This window comes from Narcine bancroftii, chromosome 5 (assembly GCF_036971445.1).
Source record: "Narcine bancroftii isolate sNarBan1 chromosome 5, sNarBan1.hap1, whole genome shotgun sequence".
In the NCBI taxonomy this organism is placed as follows: Eukaryota; Metazoa; Chordata; class Chondrichthyes; order Torpediniformes; family Narcinidae; genus Narcine; species Narcine bancroftii.
Window position 1 is genome coordinate 49789241 of NC_091473.1, and position 23973 is coordinate 49813213.

Consider the following 23973-nt stretch of genomic DNA (forward strand, 5'->3'; position numbering starts at 1 on the left):
CTGAAGTTGTGCAAAGTGGATTTTTTTTTAAATGAAGCTGGGCATTTACGACACCCAAGACCACCCTACTTCTGGTTGCACTTAAAAATTCCCTTTGCCTTTGAACAGAGTTACAACTTGATGTGGAAACATTTGTACTGACTCTACAACAGCTGTTAGTGAGCTCATTTATTAGCACAATTAAAATTTAAAGATACAGCAAAGCAACAGGCCCTTCCGGCCCACAAGCGCACACCACCCAAATAAACCCGTGACCAATTAACCTACTCACCCTGTACATGTTTAACAGGTGAGAGGAAACCAAGAGCATCCAGGGAACTCCCATGCAGGTGACAGAGAGAACGTACAAACTCCATACAGACAGCAACAGATCAAACCCAGGTTGTTGGCACCATAATTTCTAACCTGTCGGACTGATTGCAGTGAACTGAGATTCACTGGTAGGGTGTTGTGCTAATGGATGGCCCCACCTCCTGGCTCCTCCCCCATCTGTCCACATATAATCCTGGTTTCCCGGCTAAACCCAGAACCCTTTTGAAGACTGGTGTTGAACCCTACCTTTAGTTATAAGTTAATAAAAGTGTTGGTTCTCCCTCCAGTCATAAGAGCTTTTATTCATGCTACAATTTTATTAGCTTGTTCCCTAATGATGGAAGCATACTCAAACCAGTTATGTACTAATAGACCCTCTGTCCCCCGACGCAGCTGAGGAATTCACATACTGGCTAGACCACTTCCAAGTCTACCTGAACGTGACCAGAGACGTCTTCCACAATGATGAACTCAGGAGGTCCGCACTCATTTCAAGGATAGGAACGAAAGGGTATGCAGTCATCAGGGACTGCTCTACATATGATGCTGCCATCGAGGCATTGAAGGCTAGGTACCTGAAGTCACAGAACAAGGTCCTAGCGAGGCACCGACTCACTCTACGTCGCCAACGGCCAGGAGAGACCATTGATGACTACCTGCTGGATCTGTGGACGCTTGCCAAGAAGTGCAGTTACGAATCGGCTCGTGAGGAAGAACAGATCTGGGACACATTAGTCGCAGGGGTCCACTCGAGCTACATGAGGTAGCGACTGCTCATGTCGGGTAAGTAGGACCTGGCTAGCCACGTCAAGCTCGCCAAATCATTGCAACAGGCCAAGCTTGAGAATCACTACCTCAAAGCCAGCAAGCTCACCCACCTGGGTGATCCCTTCCAAGGACCGGCTTCTCCCGCTACCCCTACCCTTATGGCTGCTGCTTCCTGTGCCAGGAAGTGCTTTTTTTGTGGCAAGAGCCAGAAACCCCAATCTTGTGGCCCGGCAAAAGACTCAATGTGTTCCAGGTGTGGCAAGAAAGGGCATTTGGCGAGGGTTTGCCGTGCAAGGGGAAGCCTGGGGAAGTCCATGACCTGCACCGCTGCCAGATCCAATTCCAGCCCCAAGCTGTCTGCCCCACATTCACCCGAACCCACATGCTGCGCGACACGCCGACGGAGGGTGGCAGTGAGGAAATGCCACGAAAAGGCTCGGTGGCCATCTTGTCGCAACCTGAATTCAAATTCAACGCCATAATCGTCGGAGGAAGAAAGAGTCTGGCCATCTTGCCACCCCACAAGGTCGACACCATCTAACATATGCAGGGCAACCCAGAATGGTGGGGGCTACTCGAGTGAGGAGCATGGAGTCTCCGGGGAGCTATCCTCGCTGGTCCCAGATTAGGACAGATCTCACCAGCTCAGCAACTCTATAGTGACTATAAAGGTAAACAAATGCCTAATTGACACGGGCTCTACTGAGAATTTCATAGACTCACGGGCTGTGCAAAAATATAACAAAAATGTACCCATCTAATTATCGCATATTTCTCGCATTTCAATCACATTCTACACGTGTACAAAAACATTGTATAGTACATCTGTTGTTCGAATTCTGTAAATTTTGCTTGTATATTCTTGATGAACTATGTGTTCCGGTGTTGTTGGGTCTGGACTTCCTGTGTCACCTTGAAAGCATGACCTTGGAGTATTCATGTCCCCTCCCCCCTGTAAAACAGTTCGAAACAAAGGGCCCCTAAAATTAGAACCCACATGCAGCCTCTCCACATTGAATATCGACTCCCCTCCTCTCTTCCCAAATCTGTCTCCAGACTGCAAGCCCATTGCTACGAAGAGCAGGAGATACAGTGCAGCACACCAAGAGTTTATAAAGTCAGAGACTCAGCGTCTGCTGGAGGAGGGCGTCATCGAGCCTAGTACCAGCCCGTGGAGAGCGCAAGTGGTAGTAGTTAAGGGGGAAAACAAGTCCAGGCTAGTAACTGACTATAGCCAAACCATTAATTGATACACCTCCAGGACGCATACACCCTCCCTCATATTTCAGACATGGTGAATGATATCGTGCAGTATCAGGTCTATTCGACCATCGATCTGAAAGCTGCCTATCACCAGCTGCCAATCCATTCTGAGGACCATCCACAAATGGCATTTGAGGCTAATGGTCGCATCGATCAATTCCAGATGGTCCCTTTCAGTATTACTAACAGTGTTTCTATCTTCCAGAGGCAAATGGACAGAATGGTCAATGACTATGGGTTGAAGGCTACCTTCCCCTTCCTCGATAACATCACCATCTGTGGCCACACCTTGGAAGACCATGATACCAACCTCCAGAGTTTTCTCCACACGGCAAAAGCCCTGAACGTTACTTGTAACTCTGACAAGTGCATGTTCAGGACTAAACATCTGGCTATCCTTGGCTACGTGGTAGAGAATGACATCATTGGCTCTGATCCCAATAGGATACGCCCCCTGTTAGAGCTCCCCCATCCCTGGGACCACAAAGGCTTTATGTCTGGGGTATTTCTCATCTTACGCCCAGTGGATCCCTCAATACACTGATAAAGTTTCCCCTCTCTTAAAAGCCATTAATTATCCCCTCTCAGCTGAAGCCCAAATTGCTTTTAACTACCTCCAGAACCACATTGCAATAGCTGCCATGCACGTGGTGGATGAGAATGCACCTTTCCAAGTGGAAAGTGATGCTTTGGACGTAGCCCTGGCCACTACCCTCAATCAGGCGGGCAACCCAGTTGCATTTTTTTCATGGACATTGCAAGGCCATGAGCTCCGGAACCCATCTATGGAAAAGGAGGCTCAAGCCATTGTAGAAGCTGTAAGGCACTGGAGACACTACCTGGCTGGTGGAAGATTTATGCTCCTCACTGACCAGCGTTCGATCGCATTCATGTTCAATAATGTCAAGAGGGACAAAATCAAAAATTACAATATTGCTCCACCTACAATTATGTCATCGCCTATTGGCCAGGAGCACTTAATAACCCCCCAGATGCCTTATCCAGAGGAAGCTGTCCCTCTGCACACACTGGCCAAATAGGGGTATGCATAATGAGCTCTGCCATCCAGGGGTCACCCTCATGGCTCATTTTGTCAAGGCTCTCAATCTGCTCTACTCCATGGAAGACGTTAGGGAAATGACCAGGTCTTGCCAGGTCTGCGTGGAGTTCAAGCTGCATTTCTATCACCCCACAAAAGCACACCTAATTAAGTCTTTCAGGCCCTTCAAGTGGCTCAGCATCAATTTTAAGGGACCTATCCCCTCCACAAATGGGAACATGTTCTTCCTCTCTTGTCACTGATGAGTATTCTCACTTCCAGTTCACCATTCCGTGCCCAGACACAATCCACCTCGTCAGTTACGAAGGCCCTAGACTCCATTTTCACTCTGTTCGGGATACCCAGCTATATCCATAGCGACTGGGGCTCATCCTTTATGAGTGACGAGCTATGTCAGTATTTGCTGGTGAGGGGCATCGCGTCCAGCAGGACTACCAACTACAACCCCTGGGGAACAGGCAGGTTGAAAAGGAAAATACCACGGTCTGGAAGGCTGTCAAACTGGCCCTGAAGTCAAAGGGCCTTCCAGACTCACACCACCCGATTGCAGTCTGATGTCCTCCCCATCACACTCTGCTCTATCTGGTTGCTACTATGGACCGCGATCAACGCTACTCCTCATAAGCTTCTACATATGTCCACATATCACCCTGGTTTCTCACCTAAACCCAGAACCCTGCTGAAGACTACAGTGAGACCCTACCCTTAGTTATAAGCTAATAAAAGAGTTTGTTCACCCTCCAGTCATGAGAGCTTTTATTCACGCTACATTGATTTCAACCTTTCTCATAAGTCCAATTTGTCTCCATCTCAGGATTCAATTAACCAAGGCACAAGAGCAGAACTGAGCCACTTAGCCCATCAAGTCGGCCCCACCATTATATATGGCTGATTTACCTGTCAAATCTCATGCTCCTGCCTTCTCCCCATAACCCAATTCCCTTCCTAATAAAGAACCCATCTACTACCTTAAATATACCCAAAGATTTGCCCTCCACTTTTAAAAACCATTTACAAAATTTTTCACCAAGAGCTAACCCAATCCAAAACATTGACCGTCTCTTTCTCTCCATGGATGCTATTTGCTAATTGGGAAAAACTTTTCAAATACCAATATGATCACGATGGAAGGAACTGCATCCTTCTCTCGGATGTGAAAGATCCTATGTCACCCTTTCAAATAGGAGGAGGGAATTTCCTCTCTCCCCACCCCTCCAGTTACATGGCAAAACAATTTTTTTTAAATGGTCTTTATTGATGGGAACTTACTGGTTTTCTACATTTCAACAATGGAACATTGTTGGCTAAAGAATTTGGCCTTGGATGTCCTCACATTGCAAAGGACACTATATAAATGCAAATATTACATTCTGTTAGGATTAATTTGATGAAATAACTTTGACTTTGTGGCCCTTTCCAAAAATGCAGTGGAATAGAATGCAAAACAGATAAAGTAACAAGGAAGATGTGAAATAATAATCATAACAGATTTGCTGTAACATTGAGAGAAGAGAGTTCAAGAATTGATAGGTCTGTTTTGTTGAAATCTTTACAGTCTGGAATAGAAACAGTGCCAGTGACTGTTCCAACTTTCTGGGCATCTCAATATGCAAACAGAGATGTTAGGCTCCATTATTATCATAGATATTAAGCTCCATTAATATCACTAAAATCAGACTTTTGCTGGTCATTTAGTCATATCAAACAGTTACAACCCCTGCCACCACCTTCACAGTGACAATCAGGGTTGAACAATTACCTGCGACCCTGCCACCAACATCCAAACATTGCAGTCTCTCCAGAACTTGCATTGCAATTGGATTGTCTCTGACAAGGTCACACTTTATTGATCAAACATATCACATGGTTCCAAATAAAACAAAAAAAAAAAAAATTCTAGAAATACTCAGCCATTTGTGGAGACAATAAACAGAATTAACCTTTTCATGTGAGGTCTGAACCTACACCTAGTTCCACCTTCTCAAAGCTTCTTCCAAACCCCCTCCTGGATTAATTAGAAACATCTGTTGGGGGAAACAGCCCAGCTTGGGAAAGCATCAGTGGCTGTGCCTCTGGCATTGGGTCGGCCTCTGAGGCTCAGAAGGATAGGGAAAGGAAGAGGAGGGCAATAGTCATAGGGGACTCGATAGTCAGGAGTACAGACGGGATTCTGTGGACAGAGCAAGAAGAACCGGATGGTGGTTTGTCTCCCGGGTCCCAGGGTCCGGGATGTTGCTGCTCGAGTCCAGGACATCCTAAAGGGGGAAGGAGATGAGACAGAAGTCATGGTACATGTAGGTATCAACGACATAGGGAGGAAGAGAGAAGAGATCCTGAAAAGTGAGTACAGGGAGTTAGGTAGAGAGTTAAAAAGGACCACAAAGGGAGTAATCTTGGGATTACTGTCTATGTCATGCGACAGTGAGAGCAGGAATAGAATGAGATGGAGAATGAACGCGTGGCTGAAGAGGTGGAGCAAAGGGCAGGGATTCAAGTTTGTGGATCACTGGGACCATTTTTGGGCTAGGTGTGACCTGTACAAAAAGGATGGGTTGCATTTGAACACCAGGGGACCAGGATTCTGGCAGGGACATTTGCTACGGATATTCAAGAGACTTTAAACTAGAATGGCTGGGGGGAGGGAACCAAATAAAGGAGAATAGCAAGGAGAAGATTAGAGTGCAATCAGAGAAAGCTTGTAGACAATGTTTTAGGGGAGAAAGGCAAGTGAAAGAAAAGGGGGATGCTCTATACGAAGATGGACAGAGGTCAATTGCAAAAGATCATAAGAGAGGTGTTGGTAAAGATAGGGGCCTACAGGAAGTAAAAAGTGGGAGATCTCTAAAATGCATATATTTTAATGCTAGGAGCATTGTAAGGAAGGTGGATGAGCTGAAGGTATAGATTGACCCTTGGAAGTATTACATGGTAGCGATTAGTGAAACATGGTTACAGAAGGGATGTGACTGGTAGCTAAATATTCCTGGATTTAGTTGCTTTAGGTGTGATAGAACCGGGGGAGCAAGAGGGGGTGGGGTTGCACTACTTGTTGGAGAAAATATTACAGCGGTGCTTAGGTGCGATAGAAGGCTCGTCCAGGGAGGCTATTTGGGTGGAATTGAGGAACAGGAAAGGGGAAGTTACAATTATAGGGGTTATTTTAGATCACCGAATGGGGAACGCGAATTAGAGGAACAAATTAGTAGGGAGATAGCAGATATTTGTAATAAACACAGGGTAGTGATTGTGGGGGGTTTTAATTTTCCAAATATTGATTGGGAAACCCATTCCATGAAAGGGCTGGATGAGTTTGAGTTTGTTAAATGTGTGCAAGATAGCTTTTTACATCAATACGTGGAGGTACCAACTAGAGAGGGAGCTGTGTTGGATTTATTGTTGGGGAATGAGATGGGTCAGGTGACAAAGGTATGTGTGGGGGAGCACTTCGGGTCCAGTGATCATAGTGCCATTAGCTACAAGGTCATTATGGAAAGGGATCGGTCTGGGCCCAGAGTTGAGGTTTCTGAGTGGGGAAAAGCTAGGTTTAAGGAAATGCAAAAGGATTTACAAGGGGTGGATTGGGACAATTTGTTTTCTGGGAAGGATGTAATAGAGAAATGGAGGGTCTTTTAAAGGAGAGGTTTTAAGAGTACAACATCTTTATAAACCTGTGAGGTTGAAAGGTCAGGTCAAAAGTTTGAGAGAGCCATGGTTCTCATGGGATATTGGAAACTTGGTGCGAAAAAAGAGGGAGTACTACAATAAATATAAGAAACAGGGAAAAAAGGAGATGTTTGGGTACTATATTGAATGTAAAAAGAATCTTAAGAAAGAAATTAGAAAAGCTAAAAGAAGGTATGAGGTGGCTATAGCAAGCAGGGTGAAAATAAATCCAAAGGATTTCTACAAATATGTAAAGAGCAAAAGGAAAATGAGAGATAAAATTGGTCCAACAGAGAATCAGAAAGGACAAATGTGTGTGGAGCCAAAAGAGATGGGGAAGGTCTTGAACAATTTCTTTTCCTCAGTATTTACTGAGGAGAAGGATATTGAACTGTGCAGGGTAAAGGAAGCAAAGGGGGTAAATATGGAGACTACAGTGATTAAGAAAGAGGTAGTACTGGAGCTTTTGAAACATATAAAGGTGGATAAGTCTCCAGGTCCTGACAGGATTTTCCACAGGTGAGGAAATAACGGAGGCTCTAGCAGTGATTTTTCAAATGTCATTAGAGCCAGAGGATTGGAGTGTTGCACATGTGGTTCCTTTGTTTAAAAAGGGTTCGAGGAGCAAGCCTAGCAATTATCGGCCTGTCAGTTTGACGTCTGTAGTAGGTAAATTGATGGAAAGAGTTCTTAGAGATAGTATATATAAATATATGGAGGGACAGGGTCTGATCAGGGACACTCAACACGGATTTGTGCATGAAAGGTCGTGTTTGACCAATCTTGTTGAATTTTTTGAAGAGGTGACTAGGAATGTTGATGAGGGTAGAGCAGTGGATGTTGTCTATATGGACTTCAGTAAGGCCTTCGATAAGGTTCCCCATGGGAGGTTAGTTAGGAAGGCTAAGTCCTTGGGTATTAATTTGGAGATAGTCAAATGGATTCAATGGTGGCTGGAAGGAAGGTGCCAGAGAGTTGTAGTAGATAATTGTTTGTCAGGATGGAGGCCGGTGACAAACGGTGTACCTCAGGGATTGGATATTGGGTATATGGTATTTGTCATATATATTAATGATCTGGAGGATGGGGCAGTAAATTGGATTAATAAATATGCAGATGATACTAAAATAGGGGGAATTGCAGATGAAGAGGGTTTTCAAAGATTGCAGAGAGATTTAAACTGCTTAGAGGAGTGGGCAGAAAGATGGCAGATGGAGTTTAATGCTGATAAGTGTGAGTTGCTTCATTTTGGAAAGAATAATCAAAGCAAGACATATGTGGTAAATGGGAGGGCACTGAAGAATGCAGTGGAGCAGAAAGATCTAGGAATAATGGTGCATTGTTCCCTGAAGGTAGGAGCGCATGTGGATAGGGTGGTGAAAAAGGCCTTTAGTATGCTTGCCTATATAAATCAGTACATTGAATATAGGAGTTGGGAAGTAATGATGAAACTGTACAAGGCATTGGTGAGGCCAAATTTAGAGTACTGTGTGCAGTTCTGGTCACCGATTTATAGGAAGGATATTAACAAGATAGAGAGTGTGCAGAGATTTACAAAAATGTTGCCTGGGTTTCAGCATCTGGAATCCAAGGAAAGATTGAGCAAATTAGGTCTTTATTCCTTGGAACTTAGAAGGCTGAGAGGGGATTTGATAGAGGTGTTTGTTAATGAGAGGGATAGATAGAATTGATGAGGAAAGGCTTTTCCCATTGAGAGTAGGAGAGATGGATACAAGAGGTCATGGGTTGAGAGTTGACGGGCAAAGGTAACATGAGGGGGAACTTCTTTACTCAGAGAGTGGTTACTGTGTGGAATGGGCTTCCAGGAAAGGTGGAGGAGGCAGGGTCAATTTTGTCATTTAAGAAAGAGTTGAAGAAGTATATGGATGGGAGGGGGATGGAAGGATATGGGCAGAGTGCTGGTAAGTGGGATTAGAGGAGGGTACTTGGATCAGTGCGGACTAGAAGGGCCAAATTGGCCTGTTTCCGTGCTGTAATTGTTTTATGTTATATCTAAACTCCCCTATTTTCCAGAACTGCACTGAAACATCGACCATGCTTTTTCTCCCACTGATGCTGCTCAACCTGCTAAATTGGTCCAGCAGATCATTTTTTTGTCTTAGATTATTCTCCACTTCTAAATGTTTCCTTAATCCAATCACCCACCTGCTTCACCAACAAAGGCAGCTGAATGTAAATAAACAAAGCAAAGGCAACAATGGATTTTATTTATCTTGTTTCCTCATTTGCCCGCCCTGTCCCATGATGTTTCAAGAGTGACAGAGAGGGATGTAAAAGAGATGGGGGAGTTGCATTACTGATCAGGGAGAACATCACTAAGCGTGGCCAGTAGAACCTAGAGAAAGAGATAAACAAGTAACTCAGAAAGCTGTGAAATCAAGAGGATTATTGTAGTGGTTGATTTTTAACTTCCCATATAGTGTCTGAGACTTCCTTAGAGCCTGCAGCATAGAGAAGACAGAATTTCTTGGGTGCATTCAGAAGTATTTCTTGAAATAATATGTAGATAATCCACAGTTAGCACAGCAGTTAGCTCAATGCTAATACAGTGCCAGTGACCCTGGTTCGAATTCACCACTGTATGCATTGAATTTGTACGTTCTCCCTATAACCATGTGAATTTCCTCTGAGTGCTCCGGTTTCCTCCCGTATACCAAAGACCTACACGTTTAGTATGTTAATTGCTCACTTTGGAGTAATTGGGCACCGTGGGCTTGTGGGCAAGAAGGGCTTATCACCATGCTGTATCTCAAAATTAATTGAAATTAAATTAAATCCAACTGGAGATGGGTCATACCAGATGTTACATTGGAGAACAAACCTGGCCTGCTGTTCAAAGTACCAGCTGCCTGAAAATGTTTTATTTCTTCTTTCTTTTATATTTATCATAATTTTTCTTCTTCTTGTATGTTAATTATACTTCAATTGTCATCAGTGTTTTTTATGTACCTTGGAAGCTGCAACAAGTAAGACTTCAATTGCATCTGTATATTTTACATCTGTATGTGACAATAATCTCTTCATTCATTCAAAGTTTCAGTGAGGGAACATTTTAGGATCAGTGACCATAAGTTTTATGATTGTTCTGGAAAAGGATAAGATGGGTCTTCAGATGAAAATCCTGAAATGGGGTAGGATAATTACAACAGCGTTAGGCAGGAACAGAAGAAAGAAGATTGTGAGCAGCTGCTTGGGGGTAAATCGTCATCTGATGTGTGACAGCCTTTTAAAGACTATCAGGTTGGAGTCCAGGACTAGCACGTTCCTGTGAGGGTGAAAGATAAGGATAGCAAGGTTTGGGAACCTTGAATAACAGGATATATTGCAAGTTAAAATTTAAATTTAGATATAAAGCATAGTTACAGGGTCTTCCAGCCAACAAGACCATACCACCCAAAGGCCCCAATTTTATTTACAACCCCCATACATTTTAAAGGGTGGGAGGAAACTGGAGCATCTGGAGGAAACCCACGGACACGTGGAGAATATACAGGTTCCTTTTATACAGTAATCAATTTGAACCCAGTTCGTTGGTGCTGTAATAGCGTTGCACTACCACTATGCTATCCTTGCTGCCCCTTTTTAGTCAAAAAGACAAAGGAAGCAGATGTGTGAGGATCAAGAAGCTGAAATCAGAGGAGGGGTATAAAGGAAGAAGAACTTAACAATAAATTAAGAGAGCTTAAATAGGCCATGAAATATTTTTGGCAAGTAGGATAAAGGAGAATCCCAAGGCATTATATATGTTTACTAGAAGCAAGAAGGTAACCAGGGAAAGGATATTTCCACTGACAGAAATGCATGCCCAGAGTCAGAGGAAGTCATTGTCATTCTTGATGATTATTCACCAATGTAAGGCCATGGATGATGGTGAGATCAGGGAGTGGTATGTTGATATTCTAAAGCTTATTGATACTAAAGAGGAGGTGTGGGGTCTCATTGAGCTGGATAGGTTCCCCATGGTCCTGATGAGGTCTATCCCAGGATTCTGAAAGAAGCAAGGAAGTAAATTGCTGGAGCCTTGACAAAGGTCTTCTTTAGCCACAGACAAAGTGCCAGAAGACTGGTGTATGGCCAATGTTTAAGAAGGGCAACAGAGACAAACAAGAAAATTATTAGCTGGTGAATCTCACATCAGTGATGGAAAATTATGGGAGAAGAGTCTTTGGGACAGGATTTACCTGCATTTGCAAAAGCATGGAGTTATTTAGCATGAGCTGGTGCATGGGAGAACCTGAATCCTAAATTTGATTGAGTAATTTTTGAGGAAGCAATAAAGATGTTTGTTGAGGGTGAGGCATGAGATCCATGATGAATTGGTAAATCAGAACCAAATTTGGCTTGGTCATAGATGATAAGAGTGTTGTGGAGGTCCGTGACCAGTAGTGTTCCACAAGAATTATTGCTGAGACCAATGTTGGTTTGATGTATGCATAAATGATATTAGCGAAAATTAGTAAATTTGTGGATGACACAAAAATTGACAGAGTTGTGGACAGCAAGAAAGGCTGTCAAAGGATTGTACAGGATATAGATCAGTTGTAATTTGAAGAAATAACTGATGAAGTTAAATCTAGATAAGCATGAGCTGTTGCATTTTGGGAGAACAAATGTAAGTGGCATGATATAGAGGGATCTTGGGGTGGGTTCATGACTAGCTGAAAGTGGTAACATAGAGCATTACAGCACAGTACAAACCCATTGGGCCATGATGTTGAGCCAACCTACATAAACCTGCCTAACAGTCTACCTCACACTTACAACCCTTTATTTTTCTTGCATCCATTTGTCCATCCAAGAATCTTTTAAATATCCCTATTGTACCAGCTTCCAACACCACCCCTGTAATGCATTCCAGGCACCCTCTACTCTCTATGTAAAGAACTTACTCCTGACGTCTTACCAAACTTTCCTCCCTTCTACACATTCTCTGGTATTTGTTACTGTTGCCATGAGAAAAAGGGTACTGGCAATCCACTCTACCTATGCCTCTCATAATCTTGTAGATCTCCATTAAGTCACCTCCCATATTTCTTCACTCCAAAGAGAAAAGCCCTAGCTCTGTCAACTTGATTCATAAGATACATTCTCCAATCCAGGCAACATCCTGGTAAATCTGCTCAGCACCCTCTCCAAAGCTTCCACATCTTTCCTGTTATGAGACAACCTGAACTGAAAACAATATTCCAGAGTTTTATAGAGCTGCAACATTACTTCATGGCTCTTGAACTTTCCCCCGACTGATGAAGGCCAGCATTCCATAAATCTTCTTAATTACACTATCATCCTGCACGGTAACTTTGACAGTTCCAAGGACTCTCTGTTCTTCCACACTGTTAAGAATTCTGCCATTAACCATGTACTTCGCCTTCAAGTTCGATCTTCCAAAATGCATTACTTTACACTTCTCCAGATTGAACTCCACCTGCTACTTCTCTGCCCAACTCTCCATCCTGTCTGTATCCGGTTGTAACCTTCTATACTATCCTTCTACACAATTGGATATGGTTATAAAGAAGTCATTATATATGCTTGCTTTGTTGGAGCATTTGAATATAAAAGTTGGAAGGTCGAGTTGCAAATGTAGAAAACTTTAGTTAGACCACGTCTGGAGGATCGTGTATTGTTCAGGTCACCACACTATAGGAAGGCTGCAGAGGCTTTAGAGAGAGTGGAAAAGATTCCGCCAGGGTGTTGCAAGGCTTGGAGTGATAAAATAGAAGAGTTTGGATAAATTTGGATTGTTTTCCCTAGAGCAGGGGTTCCCAACCTGGGGTACATGTACCCCCAGTGGTACATTTGCACTTTTTAGGGGGTACCTTGGGTCTGAGAGAATAACCGCTACTGTACAATACATGGTGTTGTAATCTGCAGTCAGATTGCACAATGTCGTGTTTTTTTTAATCCTTAATTTTTAGGGGTACACGGGAACCTATAAAAATGCCCAAGGGGTACAGAGGAGCAAAAAGGTTGGGAACCCCTGCCCGAGAGTGTCAGAGGCTGAAGGTCCACCTGTCAGAAGTTTCAAATGATAAGAAGCAATGAGTGCATAGATAAGCATTCTCCCCCACCCCCGCGGAAATTTCAAATATAACAGGACAAAGGTTAAAGGAGAGTTGCAAGGCAGGTTTTAATTTTTGTTTATATGGAGGGTGGAAGGGAGGTGGTAGAAGGCGATACAGTAACACCGTTTGAAGGACCATTTACAGTCACGTGAACTGCAGGAAAAAAGATGAAAGGCCACGAACTGGTACTGATAAGTGGGCACAGACATCATGCGCCGATGGATCGGTTCTTGTTCTGCTGCTTCACGAGCACAAATACAGACTCACAACATCGAAATTAAAATTTCAAACACAAACTTAAATTCTCAGAATATCAAATTAAAAACGCTGGCAATCTCGAAACCACCCGATCCTGCCTTGTCACACGAATCGTGCTGGTTTCTCCATAAATACCACCTTATATTGAGCACTGCATTAACACTTGGTTATTCGGTTTGGCGGACAGGGAGCGCATCTTTTTTCACCTTCACGGGGCAAATGATCAACTTTCACTTGAAGAATGGATGGAAAAAAGTGCCCATCTCTTGTACTGTTATCGAATTAATCTCCCTTTCAGAAGCGTTGAATATCGGGTTGAATTTTATTTCGCTTTCGATTTCCTTTCTAGGCCAAAACCCCCCTCCTTCATCGAAATGTCGACAGTATTTTTAAAATAAAACAATTTGGCTCCAAGAGACGAAAGGGAGAAGAATACAATCTATAAACAAACTATCGTCATCAAAATAAGAACATTCGCTTAATTTGAAGCGAAGAGGATTACCGGTCAGAATGGATACAATGTAACAGACATACTGTTACAATGGGGAAATGTGTCAATTGCTGTTCAGTTTCAATCTAATATGATCGGCACGAAACGGGTGGTTACTTACAGATCGCACGTTATCCACGAAAATTAAAGTAAAATTTGCAGCTCACTCCCACACCTCAAGTTAACCATGTCTGTCTGTGTGTGTGTGTCACCCTCTCCCTGACTGCATTGTGGACTTGTACAGGGTCAACAATCACCTGACTGGAGCTTCCTTCCAACATCAACTCCGCACAGTTTCCTGCTGGACCGCCACTTCCTTCCTACCGTACAAATCTTCGGCACCGTCTCCAAAATGCTCTGAGACAATGAAGACGAAATAAATTTGGAAAGTTTAATACATTTCTTGGGGGAACTCTTGTTGAATTAATCAGCTTTAAACAAAAGTTAAAAAAAATACAAACTGCTGGATACAAACTCCTCTCTTACCCCTGTTTTTGCTCACACCTTGACGAAGGGCTTAGGGTAGAAACGTTGGTTACCTTTTACTTCCTATAAATCCTGAATGATCTGCTGAGTTTCGCCAGCACTTTTTAACTCCTCCAGCAGATCGTGTGGATTTTTTTTGCTCCAAATTCTAACATCTGCAGTCGCGTCTTCAAAAGAAATCTTTTGACTCCACGAGAAAACAGAAAAAAAGTAGTCACTTAGAGTACAGACATTGAGATTGAACTCGAGCTTTTTGTGAATGCTGTAAGGCAAATGTTATGCTGGCGTTAATTTCAAGTGGAATAGAATATAAGAGCAGGGATGTGATGATGAGGCTTCGTAAAGCACTGGTGAGACCTCATGGAGTATTGTCAGCAGTTTCGGACTCATTTAAGAAAGGATGTGATGACGTTAGAGGGTTTAGAGGAGGTTCACAAGGATTATTCCAGGAATTAAGGGGTTATATGAGAAGCATTTGATGGCTCTTGACCTCTTCTCAATGAAATTTTGGAGAATGAGGGGGAGGGGTTCTCATTGAAACATGTCAAATGTTGAAAGTCATTGAGAGAATATATGGAAATGTTGTTTCCCATGTGGGAGTGTCCAGGACAAGAGGGGACACTTAGAACAGAGATGTGTAGGAATTTATTTTGTCAGAGAGTAGTGAATTAGTAAAATTTGTGGCCACAGACAGTTGTGGAGGCCAGGTCATTGGGTGTATTTAAGGGAGAGATTGATAGATTCTTGATAAGCCAAGGCATCAGAAGGCTGGGCAGTGGGGCTGAGTGGGAAAATGCATCACCTTGTGATTAAATGGCAAGGCAGACTCGAAAGGGTGAATAACCCAATTCTGCTCCTCTGTTTTATGGTCTTACTGCACAATGATAGAATAACATTATTCTCTTCAACTCATCCTCAAGATAGGAGCAACACATTGCATCATCTTCTGTCAGTTTGTGTCACACAGATGGGCAACATGCTCAGCACGGACATATTGGACTGAAGAGCCTGTTTCAATAATGTAAAACTGACTGTTTATGACATTTTAATAATCTATATCCTTCAAATTAATAATCTATGACCTTAATAAGGTAGAAGCAGGGAGGTTGTTTCCACTGTAGAACTGAGACAAGAAATTGGGGATGTAGATTTAGGACAGAGATGAAGAGGAACTGCTTCTTCCAGAAAGTAGTGAACCTGTGGAACTTTCAGCTCAATGAAGGACGAATGCAGTAGTTTTCAACCTTTTTTCCCCTCTCACTTATCACCTTATGCTATAGGTGCTCTGTGGTTAGTAAGGGATTACTTAAGGTGGTACCTGTATGTAAGTGGAAAAAAAGGTCGAGAACCACTGCACATGAAACTGCCTCATTAAATACATTAGACTGCAGAACGGCACATTCAATGAATTTTGCCGCTACACAGGCAGTCTAAAAAGGAATGTGCAGGAATTTTGACAATTCCACGATTTACCCTGTAGGACCCCTACAACTTTTTGGAGGATGCCTGTAGTGGAAATCGTACCGTAAAAATTCGTTGTCGGTCATTCACACTGCACGTCCAACCACCGGGACTATTGCACTCAGGTACTTGCAGTCTGAAAAGGCGCCCAGTGTGAATGGCCACACTGTAATTTCTAACCGATTTCCCCAACATTGCGGTCTAAAAAAACATTATTCATAAATTTGGAAACATGGCTTTCTATTCCAGCATATCAGACACTTGTAAATAGGATGAATATATACAGTAGCAGCAGGGATCCTGGTGGATCACCGTCAGTAACATTTTGCCATCTCTGAGTAGCTGGAGACACAGCTACAAAACAAACTGCTGGAAGAACTCAGGATCTGTGGGAGAAAAGAATTAGCGATATGCCAGAAGGATTCTATGGTTGTACCTAATTTTCCAAGAGTGCACGGAAGATTAGTGGGCTGCGGATGTATCCTTGAAACATTTCAAAGAATATGATCCTTGAAGACACTTTCCTGGAGATGATCTAGTTCTATCAATCTATTCTCCTAATTTTGCCTCTCACAGATGCTGAATATATTCACCATTCTGTTTCTATTAGTAGAGAAAGAGCAGTGGAAAGAAAATCAATGTAGCTGTAAATATTAATTTATTCTTATTTCAATCTCATCCTCAGTTTGATGATTATCTCTTACATACAACTTAATTGACAAGGGAGTAGCCAAACAAATCGTGAGGTATCTTCAAATGACACCAACCAGCATCCAATAGATATGCTACAGGGGTGGGACCAGACTCGTTCATCGTTTTATGTTTCTTCTTTGCTTTCATTAATATTTGTTTTCAAGGAGTTTTCGCGGTTATAAATGTATAATAGGCAGGATTTGCAACATATTCTAAGCTTCAAACGTCCTTTTATTGCAATACGGACGTACAATCTTCCAACGTGACGCTTCGCGCTCGTCCGGTGCCGATGACGTCCGCCAATTTACATGTCTTCTGTCCCCCGGCTAATTCACATAAATAGAGAAAAAGACAACGTGACGCGCTCATTATTATGCACGAAGACGTGCTGACGTCCGTGCGCAGCAAGCGATTTGGCGCGAGATTCAGGTCAGGTGGTCGGATTTGGCGCGAAAGCTTTTGAGGGGGAGGAACATCGAGCTATCATGGCGGTGAGTGAAGGGTTGGAGTGAGGGATAAGATTGTGACGGGGAAGTGTTTTGTTTGGGGTGCAGCGGGGGTTGAAGGATCGTGTCGCCCGGGTTCGGCATGATCCCTGACACTGCTTTTAGGACGACCTCTCCTCTTGATCACGCCTGTTAATGGAGGGCTTTTTTCCAACAATATATTGTGGTAACAGTACTCAACGCACAAGTTAAGAATTTCAGTGTTTCTCTCAATTGGCCCGTCCTTGTGCCACAAAAACCCTCCATCTCCACCAGCTCATCATAAAGAACAGTGAAGCCCATAATAATTCAGAGCATTCAATCCCTGAATCCTGACCATATCCCTTCCCTCTAATGTCTCCTGCCACTGAATGCCCCTTCGTGGCCCCCACTTGGCTCCTCGTTCTTTAGTCTCTTGTCTGGATGGTGAATGCAGAGCTGGCATTTATTGTGCCTATGCAGATGGGGTGAGCTTCCCTGTACTGATGGGTGTGGGATAAGTATGAATATGACAGTTTATAGTCATATGTGTGTACATGTATCTGGAAATTCCTATTTGCTGCAGCTACATGGTTGTCAAAGTCTACATTAAATTGACCAGCATGTGTACATGTATCTGGAAATTCCTATTTTCTGCAGCTACGTGGTTGCCAAAGTCTACATTAAATTGCCATGTGTGTGTACATGTATCTGGAAATTCCTATTTGCTGCAGCTACGTGGTTGCGAAAGTCTACATTAAATTGACGTGATATGTAAAGACCAGAGAAGAGATGAACATAAAACAATAGATAAATATCTGCAGTTCAGTGCAACAAAAAAAAAGTGAAATTTAAATCATGCAGACAGATCTTTCTCTAATCATGGTCAGGATGGAATTTGGAGATTCAAGAGCTTTATTAGGGGTTGGGTGGAGAACTGTTCTGAATCTAGATAGAGAAGTTCAGGCTTCTTTACATTCTGCCTGAAAGTAGCACTAGTGATCATGACCAGAGTGATGGGGGTCCTTTCTGATGTTGTCTGCCTCGCATCTTCAATGGATGAGAGGTTTATACCTGTGATAGAATGGGCTAAGTTTGCCACCTTTTTTTCAGGCTTTTGTGGGTGAGGAGAGAGAATCCTGTAAAAATAAAATGCTTCATTATATTTTCTGCTCCCCATTTAGGATTCTTCTGAATCATTCACCATGGCAACCAGCCCCAATCAAACCCCTCGACGTGGAGATGCTTTGACTTCCAGTCCAGGGAGAGATCTTCCACCTTTTGAAGATGAATCCGAAGGATTGTTAGGGACTGATGTGCTGCCAGAGGAGGAAGAGGATGGAGAAGATCTGATGGGAGATGACCTAGAACGGTCAGTAATGATCAATTCTTGTTGATATTCTATAAATTTGATTTTCTGTGAAAGAATTTGCTTTGGAAGCCCATTTTTTAATAAAATTCTTTTTAAAACGAGCTAGAGTTTTGTCCACAGCCTTAGAGGAATTTTCTATTATGTTTATTAGTTTTGTCTCCAATTAGTTAAAATATTTTGTTTTCAAGTGGAATGATTTGAAAATTCTACAGGTTTGGTTCATTGCCCTGTTGATTTGTCAACTAATACACCAAGCTTAAATGTTTTATAGTATGATCAATGTTTAATTTGCTAATTTTTCCTTTGGCATGAAAGTAATAATCTCTGGCTTTTGAGGCAAAATCACCAGGCTGCGGAGAGAAGTGTAGCCAAGTGAAGATGAGATCTTGGCTACTGTTGTATCCAACTGTAAATGAGACAAACTATAATTTGGGTTGCTGTTACTGCCAGTCCCTGGCAAAGAGTGAGTGTAGCCCTATGATACACAACTCTTAAGTTCTGCAGCTTGCTCCATGTCAGGCCTTGCAAGCAGCCTCTTTACACCAAGCTGATGATCGATTTGTAACAGGTACCTGGCACAGCTGTACAGTGGGCCAGAATTTGCAACGAACCTAGCTCAGCGCGGACATTGGTGATTTCAGGGGTTTTTACGAGGCTCTAAAGGCTGTGTACGGCCCCTCACCCCAAGTCCAAAGCCCGCTGCACAGCTCAGACGGCAAAGTCCTCCTCAGCGGCAAGATCTCCATACTCAACCGATGGTCAGAACACTTCCAATCTCTTTTCAGTGCCAACCGCTCAGTCCAAGATTCCGCCCTGCTCCAGCTCCCTCAACAGCCCCTAAGGCTAGAGCTGGATGAGGTCCTCACCCAGGAAGAGACATATTAAGGCAATTGAACAACTGAAAAGTGGCAAAGCAGCAGGTATGGATGGAATCCCCCCCACCCCCCAGAGGTCTGGAAGGCTGGCGGCAAAACTCTGCATGCCAAACTGCATGAGTTTTTCAAGCTTTGCTGGGACCAAGGAAAACTGCCTCAGGACCTTCGTGATGCCATCATCATCACCCTGTACAAAAACAAAGGCGAGAAATCAGACTGCTCAAACTACAGGGGAATCACGCTGCTCTCCATTGCAGGCAAAATCTTCGCTAGGATTCTCCTAAATAGAATAATACCTAGTGTCGCCGAGAATGTTCTCCCAGAATCACAGTGCGGCTTTCGCGCAAACAGAGGAACTACTGACATGGTCTTTGCCCTCAGACAGCTCCAAGAAAAGTGCAGAGAACAAAACAAAGGACTCTACATCACCTTTGTTGACCTCACCAAAGCCTTCGACACCGTGAGCAGGAAAGGGCTTTGGCAAATACTAGAGTGCCTCAGATGCCCTCCAAAGTTCCTCAACATGGTTATCCAACTGCACGAAAACCAACAAGGTCGGGTCAGATACAGCAATGAGCTCTCTGAACCCTTCTCCATTAACAATGGCGTGAAGCAAGGCTGCGTTCTCACACCAACCCTCTTTTCAATCTTCTTCAGCATGATGCTGAACCAAGCCATGAAAGACCTCAACAATGAAGACGGCGTTTACATCCGGTACCGCACGGATGACAGTCTCTTCAATCTGAGACGCCTGAAAGCTCACACCAAGGCACAAGAGCAACTTGTCCGTGAACTACTCTTTGCAGACGATGCCGCTTTAGTTGCCCATTCAGAGCCAGCTCTTCAGCGCTTGACGTCCTGTTTTGCGGAAACTGCCAAAATGTTTGGCCTAGAAGTCAGCCTGAAGAAAACTGAGGTCCTCCATCAGCCAGCTTCCCACCATGACTACCTGCCCCCCCACATCTCCATCGGGCACACAAAACTCAAAACGGTCAACCAGTTTACCTATCTCGGCTGCACCATTTCATCAGATGCAAGGATCGACAACGAGATAGACAACAGACTTGCCAAGGCAAATAGCGCCTTTGGAAGACTACACAAAAGAGTCTGGAAAAACAACCACCTGAAGAAACACACAAAGATCAGCGTGTACAGAGCCGTTGTCATACCCACGCTCCTGTTCGGCTCCGAATCATGGGTCCTCTACCGGCATCACCTACGGCTCCTAGAACGCTTCCACCAGCATTGTCTCCGCTCCATCCCCAACATTCATTGGAGCGCTTTCATCCCTAACGTCGAAGTACTCGAGATGGCAGAGGTCGACAGCATCGAGTCCACACTGCTGAAGATCCAACTGCGCTGGGTAGGTCACGTCTCCAGAATGGAGGACCATCGCCTCCCCAAGATCGTGTTATATGGCGAGCTCTCCACTGGCCATCGTGTCAGAGGTGCACCAAAGAAGAGGTACAAGGACTGCCTAAAGAAATCTCTTGGTGCCTGCCACATTGACCATCGCCAGTGGGCTGATATCGCCTCAAACCGTGCATCTTGGCACCTCACAGTTCGGCGGGCAGCAACCTCCTTTGAAGAAGACCGCAGAGCCCACCTCACTGACAAAAGACAAAGGAGGAAAATCCCAACACCCAACCCCAACCAACCAATTTTCCCCTGCAACCGCTGCCACTGTGTATGCCTGGCCCGCATCGGACTTGTCAGCCACAAACGAGCCTGCAGCTGACGTGGACATTTACCCCTCCATAAATCTTCCTCCCTGAAGCCAAGCCAAAGAAGAGAAAGAAGAAGTCAGTGACACATCTCTGCATAAAACTGCATTGATCCCTTGAGTGCCCATGTGATCTGAGCTGGTTTTTGGAAATTCATCCTGAGCATTAAGTGCGGAACCAATGCAATGTTGTACATTCTGTGATGATCCAAAAATACTTCAATCATTGCAATTTTTGCCTACCATTGTTCCAGTAATTGCATTGAGATAAACAGTAAGGTAACTGAGTACGTTAGTTTAGATACAGGGCACTAAGTATCTTTTTATGGAATCTAAAAAACCATATGAATTTCAAATGAAATAATGTGCATTACTCTCCTTTGCGTTTGTTATATACTTAAACTGTGGGACTGGAGACATGATGTGCTTGGTACTGAGAAGATCTTAATGGCAACGTTTTGGGTAATATCTTGCCTGTACCAATCCCCAAACCCACTTTCATTATTCCCCTGTTTAAAATAAGTGGCATTCTTTAATTTTCTAATATGTTGTTAAGACAACCACCTGGTGACCATGTTAGGATATTTTTATAGTAAAAACACAATGCTGGAGAAACTCACCAGGTCAAACCGTGCACTTTATAGAGCAAAGATAAATGTACATAACAAACATTTCTGTCTTAAGTCCTTTATCAAGGTGCCTGAATGGTGAGGTAGGGGAAGGAGCTATTTGGTGCTCCCGTTGTGGCCGCCTCAAAATCAGAGAGACATAGGGTAGACTGGGGCTTCACTGAGCACTTTCGTTATGTCTATCATTTCAATTCTGCACTCCACTCCTAAGCTGACATGTCTGTTCAAGCCCTCCTACGCCTCCAAACCAGGACCACCCATAAATTGGAGGAGGAACACCTAATATTCCATCTGGGCACTCTCCAACTGGGTGGCATTAGCATTGAAATTAATGAGGAATTTTGTAATTTTTATTAAAAACTATATACATCTGAATGTAAAGATGTAAATGAAGATGCAATAGATTCTTTTTTGAAAAATATTAACTTGCCACAGTTGAATCAAGGAGATAGACAAGAGTTGGATAAATCTTTTACAGAGAATGAAATTGAAATGGCTATAAGAGATATACCAAATGGAAAGGCACCTGGTGAAGATGGGTTCTCTATAGAATTTTATAAATGGTCTGGGCGATTGCCATTATATAATAATCAACTTGTTCCTTTTACGGTCTCCAATATCACTTTGAAACAATGGGAAAGGAAAGGAATAAAAAATTTATCTGATTGTTTTTTTTTTGAAGGACATTTTTTGCTCTTTTGAGGAATTACAAAAGAAATTTGGTATTAGTAGAAATTCTGTATTTGTGTATTATCAGTTAAGATCATTTGTAAAACAAATATGTGGTCGTCAAATGACTTTATTGCCCGAAACTAGTTTTGAGAAATATGTACTTTCAATACCAGAAAAGGGGTATATATCTGATTTGTATTGTATTTTACAAGAAATTGAAAGTAAGAAAGATTGGGATAAAGATAAGTTAAAATGGGAAAAAGATTTAGGTTTTACAATAGCTGATGAAGCCTGGATGGAAATTTGTCAAAATAGTATTCGGAAATTGATTAATGCTAGATTAGCGATGATTAATTATAATTTTATACATCAATTATATCTAACACCAGAAAAATTTTAAAAATTTGGTTTTAGTAAGTCAGATTGTTGTTTTTGTTGTGATCAGATAGCAAGCAATTTTTTACATGCTATCTGGTCTTGTGACCGATTGCAACAGTTTTGGAAAGGTATTCAATCTATATTTAATAGATTATATAATATTTGTGTTGTATTAGATCCTGATATTTTTGTTAGGGAATATGCAATCATTAATTGATCTAGGATTAAATTATTATCAGATTTCTTTTATCTATTTAGCTTTAGCAGTGGCCAAGAAATGTATAGCATCTACTTGGAAAGATAGAAATATACTAACTTTGGATAGGTGGTATTTAGAGATGAAGTCTTGTTTAATTATGGAAAGGATATCTTTTTCAATTCAAGATGAGATGTCTTTTTATAAGTTGAAGTGGACTCCATTTGTCAAGTATATGCAATTAAGTTTGATTTAAGTATGTTCCTAGATGTGATATTCTAGATTTGATAAATCGTTTTTAAATTATTTTTATTTATTTTTTTTTCTTTGTGTTTTTTTTAAATATATAATATTATTAATTTTACTAATTCTTCACTCTTTATTTTGGGGGAGGGGAAGGGTGGGTTTTTTTTATATAGATTTTTTTAGTTCTTGTATATGTAGGGGGGGTTAGGTTGAATTAAGTTAGGTTATTGATGTTGTATTGTAATTATATTTTATTTTATATATTGTCTTTAAATGTAATTTTTCTTTTTATTCCTGTGATTAAAATCTTTAAATAAAGTTTAAAAAAAACTATTGTAGTAGCAGATGTATGACGGATGACATCTAACTGGCTCTACACAAAGCCCTGGAACACCTGGACAGCAAAGACGCATACATCAGAATGCTCTTTATTGGATATAGTTCGGCATTTAACACCATCATCCCCTCAAAACTGATAAGCAAACTCCAAGTCCTGGGAGTTAACACCCCACTGTGTAATTGGATTGGATTTCCCCACCTCTTCAATCAGTGAAAGTTGGTAAGAACACCTCCTCCACAATCTCCCATCAGAACCAGAGCACTACAGGGCTGTGTTCTTAGCCCTCTGCTCTACTCACTTTACACCTATGACTGTGTGGCTCAATATGACAATAACACCATCTACAAATTTGCCGACGATACCATGGTAGTGGGTTGTATAAAGGAAGGGGATGAGTCAGGATACAGGAAGAGGATTGAAAATGGCTGGATGGTGCACCAGCAACAACCTTGCACTCAATGTCACCAAAACTAAGGAGCTGATTGTTGACTTCAGAAAAGGAAAGCCAGATGTGTTCAATCCAGTGATCATTGGGGGA

General features: G+C 42.6%; 2 protein-coding genes across 9 annotated transcripts in view; one reads left to right on the forward strand and one right to left on the reverse strand.

Moving 5' to 3' along the window:
* Positions 1–14233, reverse strand: part of tpra1 (transmembrane protein, adipocyte asscociated 1) — a 74481-nt gene extending 60248 nt beyond the window's left edge. For 4 of the 7 annotated variants that reach the window (XM_069937371.1, XM_069937369.1, XM_069937370.1 and 1 more), the window contains exon 1: positions 14022–14151. The gene's annotated coding sequence lies outside the window, so the exon portion shown is untranslated. The other 3 variants (XM_069937366.1, XM_069937365.1, XM_069937368.1) reach the window with 3 other exon arrangements.
* A 2545-nt stretch (positions 14234–16778) lies between these two features.
* Positions 16779–23973, forward strand: part of mcm2 (minichromosome maintenance complex component 2) — a 50216-nt gene continuing 43021 nt past the window's right edge. Inside the window, exons 1-2 of one of the 2 annotated variants that reach the window (XM_069936275.1) lie at positions 16779–17031; positions 18189–18376. In XM_069936275.1, coding sequence (XP_069792376.1) covers positions 17026–17031; positions 18189–18376 — 194 coding nt within the window. In that variant the 5' untranslated portion in view covers positions 16779–17025. The remainder of the gene's footprint in view (positions 17032–18188; positions 18377–23973) is intronic. The other variant, XM_069936274.1, reaches the window with a different exon arrangement.